This window comes from Pseudorasbora parva, chromosome 2, assembly GCF_024679245.1.
Source record: "Pseudorasbora parva isolate DD20220531a chromosome 2, ASM2467924v1, whole genome shotgun sequence".
Classification (NCBI taxonomy): Eukaryota; Metazoa; Chordata; class Actinopteri; order Cypriniformes; family Gobionidae; genus Pseudorasbora; species Pseudorasbora parva.
Window position 1 is genome coordinate 14,687,844 of NC_090173.1, and position 15,572 is coordinate 14,703,415.

Here is a 15,572-nt window from a genome sequence, read left to right on the forward strand (position 1 = left end):
TTTCACAAAGTATTTTTGGTTGTTTACTAGTCATGCCTTTTGTAAGACATTGCACCATTTCATGATTTTCATATATTTAGAAAGATCATTCTTCCTCCACATATTTCATGAGAACTATGACTTGCTTAAATTTGGAGCAACTTCTTTACGCGGGTTAAGAAGACCTGCCGAACTACTCAACAAAGCTGTCTGAGATTGACACCAGTTATCTAAAAATATATTATAAATAAAACAAAACACATTTTGAAAAGCTAAAATGTTTGTTGTACTGAAATCCCATTGATATATCACTTGCATAATAATTTGGAACACATTGTCTTTAGACATGATACTACTAACTATAAGTAACTTTGCATCTAGGCCTACAAGTCAACTACCTGTCATTAGAGTATTAGCAGAATGTCTGCTTATTATCTGCTAACACTTTAGGCCCAGTTTTAGTGATCTCAGCACATGGTCTGAAACTCATGGTTAAGGTGCGCTAAGGGTGTGCCCGAATCCACTTTTGAGGGAAAAAAACGGCAGCCACCAGCATCATCAAGGATCTGAAGCAAGGCTAAAACCTCTATCTCTTTCTTCCTGACATTTCAAAGCTAAAGCTACGTTTTATCTTAGCAATAGCATATAAAAACAACTAGAAAGATGCTAGGCGTCTGTAACGTGCATCTTCACCAGCGGGGAAAACTAGCAAACACTGAAATAATTTGCAAATTCCGCTGTCTGTAATGTGCACGGCCAATTTGACCATTAGAAATATGCTTTTGTCTTTTGAAATTGTACTAAAATTACAATATTAGAACAAAATATACACACATTTAGGAAAAGTCAGGGTACTAGATGGGTTTAATTTCAACAAAGTTTCGCAAAATTTAATTTAATTCAAAATGGCCACCTGGATAGTTCTAGTGTTAAATAACAAAAAATACTGCACCATTGACTTTAGTCACTTTGTGCCTGGTGTATGATAGGGCTCTTTTTTATGTTGATGGTCCACAAACAGAGATAATCAGATATTACTTCTGATCGGACAGTTATGGCCGCATACATGTGTCTCCGCAAAACGTATATAAATCCAGAACTATATGCAAATTTAACGTTCACTTTGACTTCACGTCAACAAAAGCAACAGATAGGAGCTACAATTTTTTTTTTATCATCAGATGATTTCAAGGTCAAAGACTGCAATAGGAGAAAGAGTCTTAAACTAGACGCTAATTTGCGCCGCTCTTAGTAGATTGCGTTGGTCATTATGGAAATATGGCTGCATCTGTGTTCTTTAATTTGCAGTATATCAGTGAATCCCGCGCAGACCTCTCCCCTCAGTGCTTTTGTGGAATTGTGCTCTCATGCAAAATTGCTCTATTTAGTAACTCTGGCCTTCAGTCTAACTACTTTTAATAAGGATGATTGCGTGTTGAGCATTTGCAACTTACATTCAGTTTGCGTGTTGGATTTCTGAAGAGATATTCGGCCACTTATCTGTGGCTATGCTTGTTGCAGTATCACTGTCATATCTGGCTTATAATAACGACTTATAGCCTATGACACGCTCTGACATGTTAATTGTTTTGCATTTTGGGAGGAATAAAATCCATTTACAATTGTCAAGTTCAGTCTGGAATGTGTCTCGCCTCCTGAAGTGGTTTGAGAGCTCAGATTTACAGTAAATCTTTCTTGAAAGCTTTTCAGGGGGAATTTACACTTGGTCTTTTCACAACCAGATAGATATCCGAGTAGAGAAAACGCACAAGTGATCAGGTGTAAACAGGCCCAAATCCAGGAAGAATTTCCAAATCCAGAAATGATAGCCATCGTTTCACTGTTTCGATTAACTATAGACCTGATATAGTCCGGCTGTGTGTAACCCACTTCTAGCCAAAATAACCCTGAATTTTGAATTTACATCATTTTCGCAAAAAATAACTTGCGAGATTTGATGTTCCATCATGTAAGCATAGTCAACAGTGATTACAAGGTGTTTGGTTTCACTTCTTTGACATGTTCATGTACTAGTCTATTCTTGAGCTATAGTTGATATAGTTGGACGTCTATTCAATTTTCACTGACAGCCTTGTTTTAGCCTAGACGTCGGGGCTGTGTTTGGAAGGCTATAAGACATCTTTTATACTCAAAATTTCTTGATAGAAAGAATCCTGAAAGAAAGAAACGACCCGGGTTTACACAAAAAAAAAAAAAAAATCACATACACATGTGGCACTGGAGTAATGATGCTGAAAATTGAGCATTGACACCACAGGAATACATTTCATTTTTAAGAATATTAACTAAATATTTTATTTAAATTGTAGTAATTTTTTACTGTATGTCTGATGAAATAAATGCCTTGGTGAACATAAGAGACTTCTTTCAAAAACATTAAACAATCATACCAACCTGACAAAAGTCTTGAACAAAGTCAAACTAAACAACTAAAGTGTGTGTGTGTATATTTATATATATATATATATATATATATATATATATATATATATATATATATATATATATATATATATATATATATATATATATATATATATATATATATATATATATATATATATATAATGTTTATAATCAATTAAAATGAATAATTTCCTCTAATGAATCTGCCTTCCCAATGCCTCCTGAAGGGGAGACAACATTCCAGGACTCAACAACAGCTGCAGGCATGACACGAATGAACATGTCATGTTTTTGAAAGTGCCTCAGTATTTTAATTTAGTTACACCACGACAGAAACTCACCGACGTTGGCAGCGTGGTCTGAGAAGTGATTATTGTACATGTTATTGGCCAACAGGAAGGCGCCTTTCTCCATGACGTCCAGTAGCATGGTGGCGGTGTGCGCCTGCTCCGTACTGTTCATGTCCTGCCATGACTCTAAAGCCTCAGCCCGCAAGAGATTATCCACAGTCTGCACAACCGCCTGCGCACACATACACAAACAAACATGCAGTTAACACTTCATTATAATTACATTTGACATCAAATATCACAAAACGTGGCTCTCTCTGAATCTTATGTAACGGCTGAAATGTATTTCTTCTAAGGAGCAACATCTTATAGGCTATTATAAATGACATGAGCGCTTAAAGAAAGCCTTGGGCAAGACATACACTATTATCATTGCTAGAAGTCTCTCTCTCTTTCTTGCTCTCTCTCACACACACACACACACACACACACACACACACACACACACACACACACACACACACACACACACACACACACACACACACACACACACACACACGTGAAAACAAACCAGCTGCAGTTAAAATTCATCTGAGGTAGGCATATGCAATTAAAGATATGGATGGCACTTTCTATGAAGCCTGTATATGTTATGCATTATGAATGCAGCCATAATGCCACATTGTAATGGATTATATCTTTTCATTAAAAGTAACCACCAATATAATATATTATAATATTTCATGATACCATGGTAAAAGCAATCAAAGCAAGCATTTTGCTCTATATGCAACTTCACTCTTAAACAGATACCCTGCCATTCATTTTTTTTGTATTATGTTTTTGAAAGTCTCTTATGCGCAGAGCTATTTTTTTTATTTAAAAAATTGGATATATTTTAAAATGTATTTATTCCCGTGATTAAAGCTGCATTTTTAACAACATTACTCCAGTCTTCAGTGTCAGATGATCCTTCAGAAATCATTCAAATATGATGATTTGATGCTCAAGAATTATTTATTTGCTCAAGTCTTAATTATTTAATTATCATGTTTTCTGTCTTTTTTTTAATAAATGTTGAGAACAGTTATGCTGCTCAATGTTTTCATGAAAACAGGATATATATATCCTAGAATTATATGAACAGAGTTGTATGTGCATTTAAAATGTACAGCCTCTTAAAAAATATTAAAGAAATTAATAAAAAAGACTGTGGCACCACATATTTTTGTCCAATCAAATTCTCTCATAAATTAGTTAGTAAGTTATTCATTAAAATGTAGTGGCACATTTAAAATACTGTATTGTGTGACATTATGTAATTCAAAGTATATTGTACACTGTATAGCTAAGTAATAATACATTCTATTGTTATTGACTACAAGTATATATTTTTAGTGTTTTGAATAGGAATGATAAATACCACCACCTGTAACTAACCAGCACAGCTAATCAGGGTTTGTAAATGTTTATGTGTAAAACAAAAGTATTACTACTATCCTATTCATTTTAGTACAGTAGCCCTTCAGGACTGCATCTGACCAGTAAAGATGTGTAATAAGAGCCCAGATACACAAGTTATATTTGACTGTATCTTAATATCTTTGCATTTTATATAAAGGCTTCATAGAAAGTGTTGCTCACAGTAAAGCGCGGGATAGGAGTCGAGCATGTGCACGGCGAAACGGAGGATAAGAAGAGGTACGAGAGGTGAAGTGTGTCTGTGAAATCATACAGATAACGCTGCACAATACCTGAACATAAGCCCGGCAGGTCCTCTCTCGCTTCTGCCACTGCAAGACACAATAAAACAGCTCTCGGTTACGCACAGTCATGTCTATGTCAAAGAGACATGTCCATCATCTGATTTTGGTTTTATAATACAGCCAATAAAATCCATCATTTGCTTCTGTGATTATTAATTTGTTGGTTTTTTAAATATTGCAGAAATCATCTAGCTCTTTTTTACACAACTAAAAATGCATAATGATCAGTAGCTTTCAAGTTCAGATTTGATTTTGGTTGAAAAATAACATAGTCAGGTCTTTACAACCTACAACAGCATTTTATATCAGGTGGGTCCTTACAGCCTACAACAGCAGAAGAACCAAATCCCACATACACACCAACCATGAAAATAGATATAACAAACAATGTGATACAAGTATTTCCATATTTTCCCCATGAAATTACATTTAGTTAGCTTTGGAAAGCATGCTATCTCTCCTACACACACACACACACACACACACACACACACACACACACACACGCACACACAACACTCTTCTGTTGTTGTCAGCACTGTCCTGCTAAGTTATTTATTTATTTAGCCAAAGCTACACATCTTTCTGTATCGTACTGTTCTTGAAGCAGTTAAACATACAGCTTTGCTATTAGTAGAGACGCTGCTCGAGAGATGCAGGTGATTCACGCATGCTTATTCTCACTCTCTCTGTAATAAATGCATTAATCAACATATCAGTGACTCAAGCTTTTGTAACTAGCTCCTGCACACGACCATTTTAAGTACAAAAACCTGACAAATGCCTTTAGGTACGGTTACCATACTATACGTGCGATAATTGACTCTGGGCACATCAATTATTTAAAAAATAAGGTGCACTGTCCACATGCAGCCCAATTTTTATGTCTATGCAGATTATACGCATACAACAGTGCATGCAGAAGGTGAATGTTTAGACAGTAGATACCACTAGGTGGACATATGCAGTTGTGATGTATTATGCAGTAGTAGAAGAGCATAAAAAACATGCTGTTCCAAGAACAATAAACAGTTTTCTTGTTCTAAACTTTGCCTGCAATGGTGGATCAGTTACTTTTTTCCCCTCTATCCCTCGGAGAAAATGTCCTGTAAATGAGTCTCAGTCCTGCCCTCTGCCTTCTTGTAGAGTATAAAAAGCAAGTACACCGATCAGGCACAACATTATGACCACCTTCCTAATATTGTCTTGGCTCTTTTGCTGCCAAAACAGCCTTGACCTATCAGGGCATGGACTCTACTAGACTCCTGAAGGTCTGCTGTGGTATCTGGCACCAATATGTTAGCAGCAGATCCTTTAAGTCCTGTAAGTTGTGAGGTGGGGCCTCCATGGTTCGGACTTGTTTGTTCAGCACATCCAACAGATGCTCGATTGGATTAAGATCCAGGGAATTTGGAGGCCAAGTCAACACCTCAAACTCATTCTTGTGCTCAAACCATTCCTGAACCTTTTTTGCTTCCTGGCTTCCTGCGCATTATCCTGCTGAAAGAGGCCACAGCAATACCTTTTCCATGAAAGGGTGTACATGGTGTGCAACAATACTTAGGTAGGTGGTACGTGTCAAAGTAACATCCACATGGATGGCAGGACCAAAGGTTTCCCAGCAGAACATTGCCCAAAGCATCACCCTGCCTCTGCTGGCTTGCCTTCTTCCCATAGTGCATCCTGGGGCCATGTGTCCCCAAGGTAAGCGAAGCTCATGCCCCCGATCATCAATGTGATGTAAAAGAAAATGTGATTCATCAGACCAGGCCACCTTCTTCCATTGCTCTGGGGTCCAGCCTTCGCTCCCGACGTGCATCAATGAGCCTTGGCCGCCCATGACCCTGTCGCCGGTTCACCACATTCATTAATTTGACCACTTTTGATAGACACTGACCACTGCAGTCCGGGAACACCCCACAAGAGCTGCAGTTTTGGAGATGCCCTGACCCAGTCATCTAGCCATCACAATTTTTCTAGCTTCTAACACATCAACTTTGAGTACAAAACGTTCACTTGCTGCCTAATATATCCCACCCACTAACAGGTGCTGCGATGAAGAGATAATCAATGTCATTCACTTCACCTGTCAGTGGTCATAATGCTATGCCTGATTGGTGTATACTAGACATGTATAGAACACGTCCATCTGCACTCATCCACGGTTGAGTACAATTACAGACTTTAGATACAAAGACGGTGCACTGATATTACCTCTTTCCCCGCCACAGACTTTTCCGTTGCTTGTGAGAAAACGCTTCCAGGACAAAAACGGAATTTGAGTTTCATTGGGGTTTTCACTGTTAGACGCGAGTGGGCGCTATTACGCATCTTTTGAATGAGTTTTGAATCTCCTGATCAAAACACACGCGAGTAAGACGACGTAAAACAAGCGATCGCATTTAATCATATGCATGTGAAAAATAACGTGATCATCAACATTAAACAGCATATAAATCAAAATGCTAGTGAAGGAAATGTGGACCCAAGACGAGCTCTAGGACTGTGTAAGCATTAGGAGTGTTGATGGTCTCGATCTCCGCCATCTGTGTTTGATCATCTCTGAATCTGATCTGGAAACAGTCTTTCACAAAAACGTGATTTTCTCAGCTTTTTGTTTAAAATGTAGCTTTTTTTATGAAACTTACCCATATTCAAGTGTTGATAAAAAAGGAATTCAAGAAGCCAGAATAACACGTTTTGTGTTTGTTTGTTTAAAGGAGAGGGTGAGCTCTTTCTTTTGATATCTACATGCTCAGATATTCATAAAACTAAATATTCTATGGGCTATTTAATTTTGGTGAAAATTGTCAAAAACTCCTGGTGGTGGCTGGCAACTTTTTAAAAAAAACACTGGTGGGGAAAGAGTAACTTATGAATGGAAGAGAGTGCAACACACAATAAGGTGGAATAAGTCCTGCCTTCTGAATAAAAGAGCCAATCACTGATTGTTGAAGCCGTCGTGTCACTAAAGCTGCCAATTAGAGCTCCTGTTGCAATAGAAACATTCAGTGTTTTGAGATGTGCTTAGGACTGCAAAATGCCTGGTCTAGCCTAAAAATAAGCATTTCTGTAAAGCTATTCACACAAAATAAACCACATTTACATGACAGATCGTGTCAGATTTTGTTATTTAATTATGAGTCCAGCAAGCATTTTTTTAGACTTCAGGACTCCCCCATGAATGCAGGTCTTGGATGGCCAGAGGGGTTGCAAATTTTCAATGATTCCTTACATAATTTATATGATAACTAGGGCTACAGCAACTTATCAATAATAAAAAAGAATTGACAATGAATTTAATTATCAATCAGTCGTGTCTGCACACAGTGCTCAGAATCAATCAATCAATCACATCACTTCACAATAGTGAATCCAAAAAGAAATGTGTATTGAAAACTGAGGAGGACACAGCTGCAGAAAAAAAAATATACATGATCCAAGTTGTCCAAAACATGAGAATGCTTTGTGTATTTATAAGCATAAGCGTTTACTGCATCTTGCTCTGTCATGCTTTGACAAATGTGTGTGCTCTTTGTGTTTAATATCTCTGACACATATTTTCCTTTGCACATAACTTACAATGTATGGTTATATCCGTGTATGTAAATGTAAGAAAGTCCAGAGAGTATGTCCATTTTGCACATTCTGTTAAACTTCACAGACTTCAGTGTACGAGCGCTGGTGGCGTAGGCACGTCAAACAGACGAAGCGCAATCATTCTGACTAAAATTAACATTTTGATAAAATATTTTACACTTTATTATACGTTTCTGCTTTTAAATAGCAAGCAATCAGTTGTTTTTGGATTTAGAAAGTAATGTTTTATAGGCTTTATATTACATGTTTGAGCAAGATGTGGAATAACATTGTTTAAAATTATGGATTAAAATATATATTTTTTAATGTATTGATTGGATCCGATGAATCGATACAAAATAAATCGACAGATTATTCAGTTATCAAAATAATTAGCATCCCTAATAGCTTTTTTCAATTTATTTTTCAATTGAAAATTAGCTATTGAAGCATTAAAAATGGGGAAAGAAGTGAGGCAGAAATAGGTGTACGCCGAGCCTCCATTCATGTCAAGGCTCTGAGTTGAGAGTGTATTCCTGTGCACACTGATGTGGCAGCAAACAGAACATGAAGGGTTTGTGTTTAAAGGGCAAATGTGTGTGTGTGAGTACGAGTGTGCATTTGTCACCTTATTATAGTTCCTGGCTGCCGATTCCTTATTCCCGGGTCTGAGTGCTTGCAGCTGTGCGTCTAATATATCCAATAGCTGCTCGATGAGTCTGACAGAGGAACTGACATCACCGGCGTGAATGCGGCCCTGCGTGTGGTTCACCAGCTCAGCAGCGATGTTTGCAGCATTCTCTCCGCTTTTTATCTACACAGTGAACACACATACACAGTCTGGTCTCTAAAGCTCAAACCCCTGCTGTGCGCTGTGGGGGTGTGAGCTGGGGGTTTCTGGGTTTATTCTGCTGAACGCACAGACAAAAGACAGCAAATCTTTAATGATGCTCTAAATCAAGCTATTACAACAAAAAAACACAAAGGGAAAAAGGAAAGCGTGAAATGGGATCAAATTACTTGCTTTGAAAGGAGAAACATATGCATGTAATTGTAAATGTGTCACAACGTTTAGTAAAAGAAAAATAACATATACCATTATGTTTTGAAAGGGATAGTTCACCCGAAAATGAAAATGACCCCATGATTTCTGTGTAAATTGGTTTTTGTAAGAAAAATATCCATATTTAACACATTTATAAAGTAAAATATTTAGATTCCGGCAAAACGCCTTCGAGATTTAGCTTATGAAAAAAGCGTACCTATTTTTCTTACAAAAAATGGATCGCTTTGCTTCAATAGGCGCATTTATTTAATTCGTGGAGCACTGTTATAATGGCTGGATGCACTTTTTTTGTTTTCAAATTTTGGGATGTCATTCACTTCCATTATAAAGCTTGGATAAGCCAGGACATTTTTTAAAATATAACTCTGATTTAATTTGTCTGAAAGAAGAATGGCATATACACCTATGATAGCTTGAGGTTGAGTAAATCATTGGGTAATTTAAATTTTTGGATATGATAATGAATATATATAGACTGGGTAAACCCAGTCTGATCTGCCGGCGTTTTGATTTTGCCCGGCAACTCTGGAAACCCGTACATAGATTTCCACTGCTTCTGTTACACTTTTGCGAGACCAATCACAGACTGGCTTATCCACCTGTCACGCTATTGGTGCTATTTAACATGATGGCAGATAGAGAAGCGATGGATCGATGCCTGTTGATCACGCCTCTTGTGGTCTGATTGGTTGAAGAACTATCAAATTACATACAGAGTCATTTAAATAATGCTCCTTGATCACGCCTCTTGTGAAGTAGAAATACAGAGCAGACTCCCCAGACCAATGTTCAATCTTAAATTGAGCTTGGTCTGTTGATAGTCAGACAAGAATATATAGGGTGATATGGTGAATATATTTAGAAAAGAGATCATTCCTCTAGCTTACAAACTGTGGACACTGAATGACCTTCCTGAGGTAAATGTAATGCTATGTGACATTGTTCTGTTTTATTGATGTCTTTCTGCCATCGAAACACTGACTGAAATACATATAAAATTCAATTGGCATTGGATCAAAGAAAGATTGACCAAAAAAAAACAACTAAATTTTAATTGTTTTTGGTGCAACAATGAAAAGATGCCAAAAATGTTATATGATGCCTTTAAAAAAACCTGCAAGTTTTGTAAAATGTGAAAAGCAGAACAAATAGTCCTTGATGTCTACGTGTACTATGTGTGACTTTCACCTGAGATGCTTTTAAACTCTCTTTTAGAACTAGATAAAATAGAGAGATTTTGTTCCAAATCATGTCAAAAGAATGACCTGTGTGTGGTAATGTGAGCTGAGGCCGGAATGATAATAGCTGAGGTAGCTGACAGAGCAGAACAGGGATTGGGGGGTCAGAGCAAGCTTTAACTTTTTAGTGTTCTCACCTTCTGGGCCACCTGGTTGACCCATGGTGAGGTGCAGTTACTTAGGTCAGGGCCGCGAGGGTTCCACAGCACAGGAGAGGATAGACACTGAAAGGAGGCGATGCCTGAAAAAACAATATCAGATGTTAGGAGAGAGAGAGAGATAACCTTTTTATTTAGTAATGGTTAACAACATGGTTTAAAAAAAGAAGAAAAAAAGACTCTGGGCCAGATTTAGTAAACAGGGCATATTAGCGTGAGAGCATAATCCCATAAAAGCACTGATGGGAGTAGAAAGTTCTGCACGTGACGGTAGTTTTTAACAACAAAAGAGGGTTCGTGTTGGTGCAAGCAGACACTATAATGCCAAAAAGTTTTTGGGACGCCTGCCTTTGCATGCACAACTCTTTAATCACATGCCATTCTTAATCCATAGGGTTTAATATGGAGTTGGCCCACCCTTTGCATCTAAAACTGCTTCAACTCTTCTGGGAAGGCTTTCCACAAAGTTTAGGATTTTTTTTCTGGTTCTCCTGGCAACCACCAAACCCAGACTCGTCCATCAGATTGGCAGACACAGAACAGTTATTTGTCGCTCCAGAGAACACATCTCCACTGCTCTAGAGTCCAGTGGCGGCCTGCTTTACACCGCTGCATCCCACGCTTTGCATTGCACTTGGTGATGTAAGGCTTGGATGAGCTGCTCAGCCATGGAAACCCGTTCCATAAAGCACACTACGCACTGATCTTGAGCTGATCTGAAGGCCTCATGAGATTTAGAGGTCTGTAGCTATTGACTCTGCAGAAAATTGGCAACTTCTGCGCACTGTGTACCTCAGCATGCGCAGACCCCGCTCTGGGATTTTACGTGGCCTACCACTTCGTGGGTGAGTTGCTGTTGTTCCCGTTGCTTCCACTTGATATAATACAACTAACAATTGACTGTGGAATATTTAGTAGTGAGGAAATTTTACGTATTAACTTATTGCACCGGTGGCACGGTAACAGGCTTGAGTTCACTGAGCTTCTGAGAGCGACCCATTCTTTCACAAATGTTTGTAGACGCGTCTGCATGCCTAGGTGCTTGATTTTATACACCTGTGGCCATGGAAGTGATTGGAACAACTGAATTCAATGATTTGGGTGTCCCAATACTTTCGGCAATATAGTGTATAAATATATACAATATATAGAATGTAATTCTTGTGTTAGGGTGGAAAGTTAGAAACTACAAGTAAGAAAGCGAGAGTGCTGCTCAGAGCTTCACCGAGAAAGCTTGCACAAAAAACACTTTTTTTTTCTGTGGAAATGAGTTTGCTGACACATGAACGCCATCGCACACTCTTGCACACACTTGTGTAAGATCACACACCATGCACGGCCATCCCATCAGCACCTCTGAATGTTGAGAAAACACCTCGAGGGAGACACCTTCTGCCACTCCTCATTTTCAGTTAAGTTGGGCTGTTTAGTTTGCCGAGTTCACAGAGAGGACAACATGCTGGGATCAAACAAATGGCAGGCCTTTCCAGCAACCACAACACAAATAGCTCAAAGAAGAGAGGGAGAAAGAGAATAAAGAGAGAGAGGAAAAGCTAGGGAGGAGTGAAGCAGCACTAGAGTGAAGCAGCCATAGCAAGATCAGAGACTCTAGGAGTTTTCTTTCTCTAAGTCTTTCTCTCTCCCTCTCGCTCTTATTCTCAGCCGCTGTCTGTTTTTCTCATCTCTCCACTCCTTCATCCACTATAGATTGGCTTTGAAGGATCTGCCAGGATTCACTAATTAAAGCTGCTGCTAATTTAACTTGTCTGTCATTTCAGTGATGGAAAAAAGACAGCATTTTGTCGGTGGCTAGGAGAGAGAGAGATTCTAACAGAGGGAGGAAACAGTTTTCTCCCACGACAAGAAAGAGGCATTTGATGCAGTGGTTGTACGGAGAAGGAGGGGGGCAGGGGTTGTTGTCATCTGTACTCTGTCTAGTGGCTCATTTTTTAATTCGGCAGTTTCGCAGGGCTAACCCATGCTGAGTTTGAAGATCACTACTTCATTTGCAAGAGACTGCCTTTTATCTGTGACTCCTAAGAAGACCTGCCAGCTGGAGAGAATATAAAGATGAGGAGGAAAAGGAAGCAAGCTCTGCATACAAAGAAATGGGCGTATACACATAGATGTGTACATAAACCAAGACATATACACAATACAGGTAGACCAAACTGAAATAAACACTTCTATGACAAGCTGTTTCAGCAAACATTGCGTGACCTTTATTTCATACACATCATGCACCCTTCCTTCCTGTAAAGCTGTGATTCCCTCTGCCATTACATCACATTGTAATCAAGTACAACACGGTAAAACATCAAACAGCACAGAGACATTCTGCTGTAATGTTTATACCCTGGTAGATATCAATGCAACTATTAGTGGTTGGAACATATTTGTATATAGAATTTCCAGCAAAAAATAACTATATTATTATATATACTTTGACCATACTACAAAATTACTCATAATTTAAGGATTTTGCTCAAAACTCATCCCTTGTGTCAAACAATAAATAGTATTTCTTCTATGTCAATCTGAGTCCTTGTTATTACCGTTGTGACCTACACACTGGCAGGACCAAGGACTCTAGGATTGCTATAGAAGAGATAAGTGATGTCGCTTTGGATTGGACCTTGTACATAGTCAAATGGTTTACTTTAATTTTAATACCTCTCATCCTGAGAAATTCCTGGACCTGTACTTTCCAATATGTCCTGTTCACATATGACCTCAAACTGAAAAAGTCATTAATTTAATAAAAAGGGCTGCATTTGTGAAAGCATATCTACTTATAATCTCTCAATAAACGGTCACCCCATCATCTATTACTTACCCAACGATCCTTTAGGGCACGGTCTGTCTACGGTCTCCCCCCTCTGGGTGGCAGGCCACTGCACCCCTCTGGATACTCTGGCTTCACACACTTGAAGCTCAGGGCCCTGGGGTGGGACGCGCAAGGGTCTGCGGGTCACCGGTACGGTGGCTGTGATAGGTCGCAGATCTGGTGCCTTGTTGATGGCCCCTATTGGGTGAGCGGTGGGGAGAAGAGGTCGCATGGTTGAGGGGATGGAGCTGGAAGTGACGGGTCTTGCTGCGGTGGTGGTGGTGGTGGTGCTGCTGCTCATCTGGGTGGTGATGAGTGGACCTGAGAGCAAGAGAGAATGACAGACAAGAATGCAAAGAAAATTGAAAAGGAGGCAACGAGAGCGTAAGAGTCAGAGAAGCACATTCTGAACACCAAAGGAGTCAGTGGGAATGTTGGCAATTGCTTGATGAAGATGAAAAAAACAATAGGCAAGGCAAGGCAAGGCAAGTTTATTTATATAGCGCAATTCAAAGTGCTTTACATAGAAAGGAATTAAAATAGGGATAACAAATGCATAAGAAAAAGAATACAATGAGAATTAAAATGATGATAACCAACGAAAAGAACAAAGGTAAACTAAAACAGTTATAAAAAGAATTAAAAAGATGATGCATAGATAAGGTGCTATCAGTCGGACGTACAGTGGCACAGTGCTCATTCAGTAAATGCACAGCTAAACAGATGTGTTTTGAGTCTGGATTTGAATGTGGCTACTGTTGGAGCACATCTGATCTGTTCAGGAAGCGGGTTACAACAGCAGCGGGCATAATAGCTTAAGGCAGACTCTCCTTGCTTTGAGTGAACTCTTGGTATTTCTAACTGACTTGATCCTGCTGATCTGATTGATCTGTTGGGTTTGTATTTAATCAGCATATCTGCAATGTATTTAGGTCCTAGCTCATTGAGAAATTTATAAACAAGTAGTAGAACTTTAAAATCGATCCTAAATGTAACTGGAAGCCAGTGTAAAGACCTGAGGACTGGTGTGATATGGTCATATTTTCTGGTTCTGCTCACAATCCTGCATGAAGCATGAACCAATTTCTGTCTTGCCTGGAAACAAAGCATCTAATTCTTGCAATAGTTTTCAGATGATAGTATGCTGATTTAGTTATTGCTTTGACATGACTACTAAAACTCAGGTCTGACTCCAAAATCACTCCAAGATTCCTGACTTGATTTTTTGTTATCAGACCTTTAGCCTCAAGATATGCGTTCACCTTGAGAATTTCATCTTTGTTTCCAAATGTAGTGATTTCAGTTTTGTCTTTGTTTAACTGAAGATAGTTTTGGCACATCCAGTTGTTAACTTCATCAATGCATTTGCACAGGGAGTCAGGGGCGTGGGACTGGGGAGATAAAGGGTACTGAGTAACCAGGGCCCGAGGCAGGGAAGTCCGTTTTCTATACATACACATACATGCTACGGGGGCCCAGCAAGATGGTTTGTACCCAGGGCCCAAAATTTGGTGCTACGCCCCTGCAGGGAGTCAATGGGGCTATAGTCATTAGGTGACAGTGCTTAGTAGAGCTGGGTGTCGTCAGCATAGCTGTGGTAAGCAATATTGTTCTTTTTCATTATTTGGCTCAGTGGCAGCATATACAGGTTAAACAGGAGTGGTGCAAGAATGGACCCTTGTGGGACTCCGCATGTCATGGATGTCCACTCAGACTTATGGTCTCCTATACTCACATAATACCCTCTCCCTTCTAAGTATGACCTGAAACATTTGAAGACCATCCCAGAAAGCCCAACCCAGTTTTCCAGCCTGTCTAGAAGTATGTTGTGGTCAACAGTATCGAATGCAGCACTGAGGTTGAGTAGAACCAGAATTGATTTTTTGCCTGTATCAGTATTTAAGCGAATATCATTTATAATCTTTATGAGCGCTGTCTCTGTGCTGTGATGCGGTCGGAAACCAGATTGAAAATTGTCAAAGAATCTGTTTGAGTTTAATAATTTGTTTAGTTGATTGAAAACCAACTTTTTCAATGATCTTGCCAATGAAGGAGATTTTGAGATTTGAGATTGGTCTGTAGTTGCTCAATATGGAGTGATCTAGATTTCTCTTTTTCAGAAGAGGCTTAACTATTGCAGTTTTAAGGGCGGTTGGAAAAGTCCCATAGAGAAGTGAGGAGTTTACCACTTCTAGGAGATCCGCTTCTAAACAGTTAAACACACTTTTAAAAAAAGAAG

The 15,572-nt window shown here is 39.0% G+C and overlaps 1 protein-coding gene across 11 annotated transcripts in view; it reads right to left on the reverse strand.

Moving 5' to 3' along the window:
• adgrl1a (adhesion G protein-coupled receptor L1a) overlaps positions 1–15,572 on the reverse strand; it is a 251,355-nt gene that overhangs the window by 39,252 nt on the left and 196,531 nt on the right. For all 11 annotated transcript variants that reach the window (XM_067456792.1, XM_067456761.1, XM_067456776.1 and 8 more), the window contains 5 exons: positions 13,343–13,654; positions 10,486–10,589; positions 8,673–8,858; positions 4,454–4,492; positions 2,748–2,928 (listed from right to left, as the gene is read on the reverse strand). In XM_067456792.1, coding sequence (XP_067312893.1) covers positions 2,748–2,928; positions 4,454–4,492; positions 8,673–8,858; positions 10,486–10,589; positions 13,343–13,654 — 822 coding nt within the window. The remainder of the gene's footprint in view (positions 1–2,747; positions 2,929–4,453; positions 4,493–8,672; positions 8,859–10,485; positions 10,590–13,342; positions 13,655–15,572) is intronic.